The 12,536-nt window shown below is 38.7% G+C and overlaps 1 protein-coding gene across 1 annotated transcript in view; it reads left to right on the top strand.

Annotated features, from left to right (window-relative positions):
* C4H4orf50 (chromosome 4 C4orf50 homolog) overlaps positions 1-12,536 on the top strand; it is an 83,762-nt gene that overhangs the window by 23,634 nt on the left and 47,592 nt on the right. The window contains exons 11-12 of the mRNA XM_059470992.1: positions 184-366; positions 8,845-9,087. Of these exons, the coding sequence (XP_059326975.1) occupies positions 184-366; positions 8,845-9,054 (393 nt within the window). The 3' untranslated portion in view covers positions 9,055-9,087. The remainder of the gene's footprint in view (positions 1-183; positions 367-8,844; positions 9,088-12,536) is intronic.

Genomic DNA, 12,536 nt, shown 5'->3' with positions numbered 1-12,536 from the left:
CAGTTTATCTGTGCATATATATTGAAGCTGTGGAGGCATCTAATAATGTAGAGACATAGAAATATAGTCTGTAGCTTTGGGTCAAAATGTTAATTACAGATTAGACACAAAATGTAATCTTGCAGTCTCAGAAGGGAGTGAAATGACAGAGCCATGGGATGTTTGTGTGTTCATGCCACACAGGCTAAGCTGGCTTGCCTCACCCAAAAGTGCCAGGAAAGGAACAGCTTCATTAGGAGGATGCATGATGAATTCCACAGGCAAGGATTTATTAACTCTGCATTGGATGAAGAGATGAAGAGCCTGGTGAATGACATGACCCTGGCAGAGTACATGGTTGCTTTTACACCAATGTGTAATCAAGTGGTAAGTGCTCCTACTTCCTTGCAGTATCCTCATGTGTACACTATTGAATTAAGTGGTGGTTTTCAAAGTGTTTAGGGAGACTTAATGTGCAATTGTAAAACATATTTAATTGCTTAATGTAAGTATTGCTTCAGACAAATCATGGAGTTGGCCATTTTACTGTTGCTGTTGGCAGGGTCTAAATTTCAGGAGCTTAAAGCAAAGTGCATCAGTGTTCCATGCAAGAAACACTCCCCTGGTATTTTGACTAAGTATCTGATGGATAATGCAGCATGTATTACCCAATTACATTTTAAATATAAATTTTGCATTTCTTTTCTGCATAATGCATTGTTTCAGATTTCTGAAGAAGTCTGGGAAAAAAAGGTCAACTGTGAATATTTAAAGACTTAACTCAGTGAACATTTGTATTCAAAAGGGAGTTGGTCACTTGTGTTTCTCTGGCAAAGCAAAAGTGGGAAAGGAAGTTTCACACCTGGTTATATTCAATATTGTTATTAATATCTTGGATACTGGGAATAAACTTCCTAATTTTGGAGTTACACCTACTTGAGGACTTTCTTAAGGACAGGAATCTCAATCTGGCAACCTGAAAAAACAGGAATTCCCTTGCAGTACTTCAGTGCCCATCAAGAAGTTCTTTTTCCTTTTGATGTCTGTTTCGTGTTTTTTTTTTTAAAGCCTGTAAAAGTACCCAGACAATATTTGATAATGTTTGTGTCAAGTACACTTGAGTAGAATCTTTTTGGTTAAAAGTGGGATATGGGAAAGGAGTACTGTGTACTACACATTTGTATAATTTTGTGTGCTTGTCAAAACAACACACAGAATATTGGTTCATACTATATATTGTACTTCAGCTGACACAATGCACTGCAAAATGAATACATAAAAAGAATTTATCTTAATGACACTTGACATTTTCACCAGCAGAAGATGATCAAAATTGGCATATAGTATAGTAAATCCACAGGCTTATTTTTGTGATGATTTTGCACTTTTACACACCGAGTGGCATTCTGTATCGTGTTGATAGTGCTTATTCTTACAGTGTTACTATGTCTTGCAAGCTATCACTCAGTCCTGCTTGTTTTTGTAGCAAAAAGCAATTTAACTGCATGTTAAGGAGAAGGTGGATTGATTCCTGGCTGCAGGATGGGACAGGACTCTGAGTCTGGCTGTGTCTCCTTGAATATCTCAAGTGTGGGTCCAGCAGTGCCTCACCCAAGCTATGGCACTCATCTGTCAGAAGGGAGATAGTACTCCCCTGCCTTCAGGCTTTTCTCAGACACTGCTGTGATAGATAAGCATTAATAAAGCTTGCCAACGCAATAAATATCAAAATACTGTTCACACTCACACTGTCTCCCTAAATGTTCAATTACCACAAAACTTAGCAGGTTCAACTTCTAGGTTCAGCAAGAGAGAATTAGATTAAATATTTATTCTGATAGCCAGTGAACTTATCTGCAGCATAGAGCCCCACATTAAATCCCCTGCTTTGACAAATATTTAGCTGTCCATATTAAGTGGAGCACAAGCCCCTTCCATGGTGTCTAGCACTGCAGTGGCCCCTTAGGCTCAGGCCCAAATAGGATTCAAGCCTGGGGCTTTTGTCATGCGAGGAACAGACTGGCTCTTGCTGGGTGTGCTCACACTGACCTGAAGGCTCCTCTGGTCTGTGATAAATCCTTCCACATATGACAGGGGGAAACTTTCCTATCAAGGAAGAGTTGCGTGTTCTCATGAAAAATGTCTATTCTATCAGGTTTCCAATGGAAGACACTTTCAATGAAAAAATGTCCAAGTTTCACCACTACTAATTTAATGATGATTACAATAAAAATTAAAAAAAAAAAAAAGGAGAGAGACTGTTTCATATTCATGTGACACATTCCTTTGGTTTAAAAGATCTTGTACTGAATTCTGTGGACATATGTTTAAGTGAACTAACTTTTCATCTTGGAAATTTTATTTCTTGCTTTCAATTCTTATTCTCCCTGGACTTCACATCTAATATTCCAGAGCTATACCAAACACGCACTTACATAAAATTCCTTTGAAAGCTCATTCCTTCCTTCCCCTCAGTTTTTCACTCCTACAGCATTCATAATATTAGAATTCTACTATACAAAACCTGCTGGATTGCTGTTTTTTGGGGAGGTTTTTGTTTTATTTTCCTTCTTAAATTAAAGATTTGCAATTGTCTTTATTCATTACTGGACCCAGTAACAAGTGGAGCCCTGTCACACATTGGCAGCAAACCTCTGTGCCTTGACTTACTGATGAATTTCAGCTCAAAGTTTGCCCTGATGAATGAAGAACTGATCCAGAGCCTTTTGAAGGGAAAGAGGACTCTGTACTCAATTCAGGGCCTGACCTTTTGTACTTCAGTAAAAATCTTTGAGTCATGTTCTCAGAGAAAAAATTATTGGTTCATAGTTCTATCAAGAACTCTTTTTTTTTTTTTTTTTTTTTTGGTCTGTACATGAAATTGCAAGTGGAGGGGATAGAGCTGCTTCAGCTGGGTGCTGGGATGCCCCAGCTTTGGTGGGGCACTTATGGGCACAGTTACTCCTGCTCACAGACCAAGGTAAAATCCAGTTCTTTGCTCATTCAGGACATGATGGATGGTTAGTCATTTCCTTCTGTTTGCCAGAAGTATTTTCTCCCAAATTTTAATCCCAATTAAAATACTAAACCACAAAGATGGTATTATGCAAAGCCCACTGTCTTTGGAGCTTCTCTTCAGACTTTCAAGGCTCTGCTCTCAGACATGATAAATCCCTGTTGTCCCTGTGACTTTATTTTGCTGACTAACTCAAGACTTCCATCAGTTCAGTTCAACAGAGCTGCATAAATTTGAGGCTTGTCATTCTTAATTATTTTCACAGCTCAGTGTTACATTCAAATGTTTGTTAGTGAAAAATAAAATTTGCTTGAATCATGTAGTATCTCGTAATTTTGTTTGAGCGGTGCACTCTTCATTGAGGTCAGATACATGCTAGAGTATTATGTTCACACAAGACAGTTTTCCTTATCTTAATAAGTCACTGTAAAGAGGACTAGGTTTTGAATTACTTTCCCTCATGATAAAACTGTACACCATGAAGCTATTTATTTGTAATTTAGCTTAATTAAGCAATTTAGTATAATTTAATTTAATTTTAGTTGTTTTTTATCATCATAAACATATATGATTGCAAGGAAGGGGTTTTATTTCAATTCTTTTTCATCCAGCATCTATGTCACTTTGGTGAAAGCAAAAATTCTGCGTGGGATGGTGAATAAATGCTGACTCTCAGCTTTGAAAAAGATCATCTTTTGGGCAGGCATGGAAATGACAATGTATGTCTAATATGAACTTGAAATTTTTGGAGGCATGAAGAAGGTAATTTCTAAGGCTTTGTAATATATTCTCTCTTTAAAAGACTTGAAAAACCATTGCAGCCCATTGGAGTGGAGCGATAATAAATTTTGGCAATAGGAATATTTTAAAACCTTGTCTTGTTTTGTGTCTGGAAAACAAAAAGCATGTGGCTGAAGAGGACACATTGCTGGGACAAGGGCTGCCTCCAGCAGGTACATGGGGCACTGGGCACAGTGCCCTGGCTGGGAGTCACATCCCCAATGTCAGACACAAAATGTGTGTCCACGTTTGGCCTTTTGTCATGTCCCATTTTAATCACCTCCTTTTCAATGCTGATTTTTTTTTAATTGGAAGAACCTTGGCCTCATCTCTTTTTTCTTGCCTTTGTAGAATTAATTTGTGGACATTATTAACAGTTATTGTTTTTCTGCCTCTCCCAGTGAAGAGAGCACAGGATAGCATTCATCAACTGATCTTGGACATTCATGTTCACAAAACATCTAACAATAAAAGACTTGGCTTTGCTACAGCTGCTTTACTTGGGATGGTAAAAGTAGGAAGCAAGAGGAGATGTTCCAGATGAGTAATAGGACATGTGAAAGAGGAGGCTTGATTTTTTTCCTGAGTTTAGGTGTCTTCTTGCAGTTTAAGGGCCAGGATTTACCCGGTCTGGCTGGTTTGAACAGGAGGCAGTGTCCATGCTGCTTTTGGTGGATCAGAGAGCCACGCAGAGGAGCAAGTGAGCTTGGCTCCCCTTTCATGTGGACTCAGCCCAGCCACTACTGTTGTGCAATATTTAGGGCCTTTTCTCTCTCTTTTGGGCTAGGTGAGAAGAAAAAAGAGTATGTTTAATTCTTTCCTTCAAATGATTGAGCAAACTGCCTCTGTCTGGATGTCTGTAATGGAAAATGCTGCTCATCCAATTTCTCTTGTGCTGGAGCACTTTGACCTGATGATATATATTTTATATTTTCTTTCCATAGTGGATCTGAAACTATTGTGGCTGTTTGCCCTCATTTCTTGGGGCTGAAAGGGAATTTGTGCAAGGGATGTAGGGATAAATGGTAGTGCTTTTTAATGCTTTTCATGCAGTCATCTTAAACGTTATGGATGGAAAGCTCCAGGCAAGGAATGTGTCCAGTGCAGTGAATTGTTTTACAGAATAGGGATTAAATGCTCAGAACAGCATAGCTTAATTCTTCTTTCTGTCAAGGGATTTCTTCTGAGATATGTTTTGATAGAACAATGCTTTTTGTTTGTTTATTGGTTTGTATTTCTACTCATTATTTTGCAAGTTTTCAGTGAACTGTATTTGAAGATAATAGGCCTGAAATAAATTCTCTGATGTTTTCCTTAAAATGGTTTGTGTGTGGCTGTGAAGGCCAGAGGCTTTTCTGTCACTGAGGGTGAGATACATTTCCTATATGATGTCTGTACTTCTGACAGTCATCTGTGGTAGTTTATCTATTTATTTTCATAGTTAAACCAGAGAAAAACATCCTGCCAAGGAATTATGCTGCCCATTTTATGTACCTGCTTTAGATAAGTGCAGATGACTGAGCACTGACAGGCTGCCCAGAGAGGGAGTGGAGTCTCCCTCACTGGAGATCTTCAAGAACCATCTGGACACAATTCTGTGCCATGTGCTCTGGGATGGCCCTGCTTGAGCTGGGAGGGTGGGGCAGATGACCCCGTGTGGTCCCTTCCAGCCTGACCCATGCTGGGATTCTGGGATAAGGTCGGAAGAGCTGTGGAAGTTGGGCTCCAGTGGTGGTCAAGAGGGCCAGGGGGAGATAGACTTTGGTTTGATAAATACCACCCTCAGAAGGGAGAAAGAATTTAACTTTGGGCTTTCAGCCTTTTTGGGACAAGGCTGATCAAGAGCAAGGAATCTTTCAAGACCAAGTTTTCTTTGCAGAAAGGTTTTTTTTTTTACCTGACGTTACAAAAAACATGCCTTGAATCATTGGAATTGCAAGTGGATGAAGGAGTGGAATTAGTTATTTAGTAATTTTTTTTTAAAGAAGGGTGAACTCCATTGCTGAGAGATATGTTATTTTTGACTTTTAGAGAAATTATTACAAATACTGAGAGACATGAAATACAGGTTTAAAAAAGTTAGGGGCAGCCTGGCCTTTGCAATAAAATACCTGATAAAGCTGTTAAATAATTACATAAGTGGTTGTTTGGATAGAGAGGATGTCAAGAATTTGTGCTGGCTGAGGAGAAGGTTCTTACTCAAGGTTAGTGCCCTTTGAAAGTAAAATTTGGTTTAGCTGATAAGATTTAGATCTATTTCCTGACTGCATAATACAGATATTTTAGCAATTTTTTTTTGCTGCAGTTCATGGACAACAGCATGTGTTTCTCTAGAGCAGCACATGCCAGTACAGGAATAGCCATGACTAAAAAAAAAAAGCTTTAAAAACTAACCTTCCTTTATTTTCTGATAAATTATAGAATTTAGGTTATCATAAAATGTACAATTAAAAATATACAGATAAATTAAAAGATTTTCATCTTCTCTCTGACACCACTGTTTTATTTTTTTTTTTGTAGTGTTGGGGTAAGCTGATGTTTTTTGGTTTCAATAGTAATCCTTCCTAGAACTTGTCATTATGCAAGTTTACACTCTTCTCAGTTTGGTCAAATATCACAATATTTTCATTTCTTCCTAGGTAGGATATTTTGTGGAAAATTGAAAGGAAAGCAAAAAAAATATAGGAAAATAGAATAAATATAGTAAAAAAACAATAATAAAAAAGAAGCAACTGAAAAAGGACAAGTTAATGTCTGAGCATTGAGACAAAACACAGAACTTTTGCTTAGCTGCATCCTTAGTGCTATAGGAGATGTAAGCTTTAGTGCCAGTGTTATGACACAGCAGAGATGAGTCTTTTGAGAATCATACCAATTTTCCAATATAGTGCAGACTATACTGTGAAATCTTCATTAAGGGAGTAGCATCTTCACTCACTGGGGTTGCATTAACCCTGCTTTCTGCTGAGTGTCACTACTTTGGCAGCAGAAGAATTTGCTAATTCAAGAGGCAAAATGTTTGTGGGTTAAAGAGTTGAAGGAATGACCCTGCAAGGAGGTTATTTTTCTAGAAATGACTTGTGCCAGTGTCACAGCTTTCATTTGGTGTTGTGTTTTTTTCTGGCAGCTTTACCAACTCCCCTGCCTATGAGCAGATCAGTGATTTGCCTTTTCATGGGTCATTGAGCTCCAGAACTTGTTCTGCTCCTGCTCACTCTCATCTATCACCACAAATGCCTCTAACTGTGCTTCCTGTAGTGAGGAAATTCTCATCAAATATTTTTAGATCTGATATCTTCATGCCTCAAAACATTTCAGGGCTGACCTTTCATTGCTTTAAGCCAGCTGGCATTTTTTTGAGTGATGGGGAGAGATACTGCACTTGTAACCTTGGTTAGAAACCAAGGACTTCTGGAGCTGCCTTGGGCTCCTGTGTCTAGAGGGGAACGTCCAAATGTAAAGCTTTCATTTTCCAGCTGATCTATGCCTGCAAAGCTAGGACATGTTTGGGTATTCATGCCACCTTGCCTAAATAAATGCAATATCCAGATGGCATCACAGTCCCCCTCTGTAATCAGCATAGAGAAAACAAACATTTTAGGGAAGAGCAGCAATCTAAATTCTGTGCCCCAAACTGACCAATGTGAGTGTTCCTTCCATTCCTGATGTGCCTGCCTTGTTCCCTGGCCTGTTGTTCAGCCTGAAATCAAGGATCCAGGTGGGAGCTGCTGCTGGGCAGTGTCTCAGCTGGCCATATGTGCTTGTGTTGGGCACTTTAAGGGGACCAGTGGCCACAATTCATCAGAACTGGTTCCCTCTGCTCATGGTGGGGAGCCAAGAACAGGAGTGAAATGGCAACAACAAAAACACCATGTGTTCTTCTTTATGTCATAATAGAACTATATTTAGATGCAGAAACTTGTCAATATATGCTCATCTTTCTGTTGGGTCATTTCAGAGCAATCTTACACTGCTATTGCATTTCAGAGTCCTTTGATTTTTTTGGTTTTTTAATGGACACAAGTGATGTAGCTAAGACTCAGTAAAGATGCACAAAGCAAAACAATATATTATTTTAAGTAAAAATTGTATATTATTTTAAGTAAAAATGGTTTTTCTTTTAAGTAATTCTTCCTGACCTGGCATATATATGTATTGCATTTCTGGAGCTTTTGCAGGAGGCCTAATGGCAATGAGATGTTAATGCATAATGAGGTAAAATAATTTTAGAAAGAAATAAATAAATCTTCAAAAACTGAAAGGCTGAAATGACAAGGCTTGCAATCTCAAGAAACAATGCAACAGTGATATGGTAGGTATAATAAATTTGGCTTTGAATGATAAAATGTACTGCATTGTAGTAGTCATTGGTATTCAGGGAGATTTGCTTGCAACTGTTATGAAAATGTGCATAATTAAACTGCCATTTCTCTCTTAAATTTGTCTGCAGCTCAGTGACAATATTCTAAAAGGATAGTTTGCTCTGGTGTTAAAGTTGATTTGGATGTGAAATAATCAACTGAATTAATTATTTTATTTTTTGTTTTGAATAGTAGGGTCTGGATAAGAGTTCATGCAGTCAACTTCTAGAGACTGTTCAGCTTTACTTTTTTGAACATTCATAGGTAGACAAACCTAAATTAGTTGTGCAGTGTGGAGTGAAAAAATATGTTTGTAAAAGAATCCTGTTAGAAATTTTTAAATCCTTCAGGAGAACTGAGATAATTTTTAAAACTAGGTATTTTTTTCTAGTTTTAATCTATGTTTTCTTAATGGCCCAAGGCAAATTTTCAGCTGTAGCTAAAGCTTAGAGATCTTTTTTGTTTTGTTTTGAGGATGACTTGTTGAATATAGGATTCTTTATTTGAGAGGTGCAGGAATGCTCAACATCTGAAATAATTAGTATGTTATCTTTTCCCTTATTTTGCTGAATGTAGTTTATTTACAGGTAATTTCTGTGAATACTTCTTTTACTGAACTCATCCAAATGGCTTTCACTAATCCAAAACGAGCAGCATTGGAAAACTTAATCAGTCTTGAATTTGTTAAAATGCTATTTTCTCTTGCAGATGCTGCCTTCCTCCACAGATGTTTCACAGGCTAAGGGACAGCCAGAGGGTCGTGTGGCAGGTGCCAAAGGGAACAGGAGGATTGGGTCAGCATCTGGTGACTCTCAGCCAGGGATGGGTGGCCCCCACAGCTCTCCCCTCACCCCAAACCTGTGTGCTGGTTCTTCTGTCACAGTAGCAAGCCCAGAGAGGATCACAGCCTTGCACTGAGAGCTGAGAGAAAACCACCCCAAAAACTGCCAGGTCAGTAAAAGTTTTTTCACTGGTTTTAGTTCAGTGAAATCTCTTATTCTTGGCAGAAGATACAGATGTTTGAATGATTCCTTCCAGAGATGAACAGTTGATTGTTAGTTTAGACAAGCTGACAGTTTCATGTTTTTCATTATGCATTTCTTTCCCATTGTTTAAGAGGGGCACGGGGCTTACAAAAATAAAAGATTTTGATTTCATCATGGTGTATCTTACTCTATGTTATGATAATCTTTGCAAATTGTTGGATGTTTTAAAAAAAAGTTGTTATGTTGATCTTGTCCTACCTTTTTTCCCCTCCAATTCTTTTTTTTTTTTTTTTTTTTTTTTTAGTGATCCAAATATTCCTATGCCCTGAAGCTCTTTATAGTAATTTCCATTAACTGCAGGAATCCTGTTAAGAACAGAGCTGATCAATTGCAATTGCATTTGTGACAGTCTGCTGCTAAACTAAACACGCAAGAGATTTCAGCCTCTCCAAGACAACATAACCTCTCCATGCTTGTATGGGAACAAAAGTCAAATATGCAATTACTGCAGCCAGTTAGGTAGAGTAGTTAAAAATATTATTCCAGTGAATTTCCTTTATGATCTTGGATTAAAATAAATGCCATGAAACAATTAAAAGCATAGTTTTTGCTTTTGGCATTAATGAAAAGAACATGGAAGATACTGAGATTTTCTTTTAGTTAAGTAATTTATTATGCAATGAAATGGTGACTCAGAATTCTGATAATATGTTATCCTGATATAACAGAGGATATATGTAACAGTTCAAATCAAGTTTCCTGGTCCTTTTCTCTCTCCCACTCACACAGAAAAAAGACCAATGAAAATATGGCCACGAAAGAAAACTATTATGAACAGCAAAATGCAAGTAGCTCTTTGATTGATCTTCGTGAACTCAGAGGTTATTTTTTTTATATAAATCATATGAGCTTTAATTAAATCCCAATGAAAGAGGATATGGGCCTCTTGTACAATTATCTGGGAGGCCACAGTTGAAATCAGCCTCAGTGCATAGAGCATCCTGTTTCCATAAAAACATACAGCAGCACACTGGGACATGCAGAGTTCCTGTTCTCCTTCCCTCCTCAGATACCTCCAGCTGTCCCCTCCAGCTCAGACCCATGGGCTGTTCCCAGCCTGCCCTGATCCCTGGGGCAGCCCCTGGGCTCTGCTGCCAGGGATGAAGGATGCTGTGGTGCCCCTGGACCGTGCTGTGCTCTGGGCTGCGGAGGGGCGGGATCGGAACCCGATGATAAATTCTGGGCTTAGATAATGGGAAACCAGCCTGCAGGTGCGATTGCCCAGGGAGTGAAACACAAAAATGCCATTATGAATAAGGCATGGCTCTCTGGAGAAAAAACAGATGGCTCAACCTCAGCTACCACAGCAGAAAGCTATTTGCCAGACATGTTGTCAGCAAGTAATAAAGGTCGATATCCTATGGGGAGAAATCAGCTGCATGGGAAAGAATAAAACCTGCAGAAATAAAATAAGGTAAACATCTTAGCAATGGCATTTTCCCCATTGATACAAAAGTACAATTTTTTTTTTAAAATCACAGATATTTTACTAGTTAGCACGGCCTAGCAAGTAGTTTGAGATGACTGGAAAATATATGGAAAAGAGCTGTGATAGGTTTTATGATCAAAATTTCATAGAACATTTGAGATCACTGAAATACATGGATTTTTAATTAGCCAGGCCACCTCCTAATTTTCTTTTTACCTTTTGTTGGTGATTTGATTTTCTTTTAACCCAAACTGTGAAACAAATCTATTAAATCACTTTTACTTTTATGTATAACCTATTTCTTCAGTGTGCAGTGGCAAGTTCTAAAAGAATATCTCCCTTGTGTGACTGTTTCCTTTGGAATTTCAGGAAATGTAGTGTCATAGACTTCCTAGAAATTAATTTTACAAAAATTAGGGGGTAGATTTGCTGTGTTTCTTTACTACTGGGATATTTTTAAAAAAATTTCCTTTTTCTTTTTATAGGCCCAACTAGAGCAGGACATTCAGTGTACTGCTGTAGGAGCTAGTATCTGTAAAATAGCATCCTTCAATTGCTGCTTTTAAGTAAAAACTTGTAGCTTAGCTTGAGTAGCTTTACTGGTCGTGTCCACAGCCAGTTTCTTTAGGGCACTGTATGGGCATTGTGGGCACAGAAATATCTGAGTTTAGAGGATGGAGGATGCAGGCTGCACCCTGTGCTGCCAGACCCCTGCCACAGGGAGAAGTGTGTGGAGTGCCAGGCCAGCAGTGCTGGCGCTGCCAGGACAGCACTTCCTCACAGTGGCTCAGAATAGTTGTGGTCTGGGCTGCAGGAGCCTTGGGTGCATCCTGGCTGTGAAAAGGAGGAGGGAGCAGTGTGTCTGTGCAGGTGCAGGAGTGCACTGATGCTGGCTGGCTCTGGGAACTTTAACTGAGCATGATTGTAAATTCTGCAAAATACTGATTTATATTGCGATCTCCAGAGTTAACACGTTTGGAAAACATCCATTATTCCTACATCTTTTTCATTATTTTGTATTTTGCGTCACTTTTATTAGGAAAGGGCATTCACACACTGTAGTGCTTGTCACAGTTGCTGTGCTTTTCCTCTGCCTCCATTGATTACCCCAGCTGGTTCATAGTGTGTTACTACTTGTTTTTCAGGAGCCAGAAATAAAATGCCTTGTTTTGATGAAATATTAATGCCCACACTCACACTTTATTGTGGAAAGCTGCCTTCAGTTGCTCAGTAAGGTAGCAGTACAGCAGGAACTGAATTGCACTTCATCCAACCCAGCTTTAGAAAGCACACCCCAGATGCCAAAGGAAATAGTCCCTGCAAGTGATGCTGTTGAGTGCTGCCCAAGCAGGAGGTTCCAGTGAGATTCCAAAATGTGGGCTTTGCTTTTGTGTGTCTTTCACTTCTTCCTGATGCCTGGCCAGAACTTCTGAAGACAGATATACCTGCTATCCAGCCATCAGCTGCCTTGTCAAGTATTAAGATATTTTGATATGCAAAACCTCTTGTAAATATTGAACATGGTAACTGTTACATTGATAAAAGGATGCTTTAAGAATTAGCCACTGTGAGAACTTCTTGGAGCTTTATCTTGCTGACAGTGAAATACAGGGCCTGCCAGTTCAGTCTGAGGTCAGATCATAATGCATGAAGGGTGCTAATAATAAGGATATTAATAATAATATTCTGTGATACTATGATAATAAGTCTTTGTTACCCTAGTGAAGCAATCTACTTTGTTTGGGGCTATGGTGACTTTCCATGAAATTAAGCCTTTGTCAGTCCAATCTCTTTCTATCACAGATAAGTGTGGTTTATTTTAAGTGTTCAAGCTTCACTTTAAGCTAATTAGGTTATTTGGCCCCATTCTTCCTCCTGCTGGAACTAATAATTTCCTAAACAAGGGCTGCAGACACAGAGAAGAA

Source organism: Ammospiza nelsoni, chromosome 4 (assembly GCF_027579445.1).
Source record: "Ammospiza nelsoni isolate bAmmNel1 chromosome 4, bAmmNel1.pri, whole genome shotgun sequence".
Lineage (NCBI taxonomy): Eukaryota > Metazoa > Chordata > Aves > Passeriformes > Passerellidae > Ammospiza > Ammospiza nelsoni.
The sequence above is the reverse complement of the archived record's forward strand: the minus strand, read 5'-3'. Positions and strand labels throughout refer to the sequence as shown.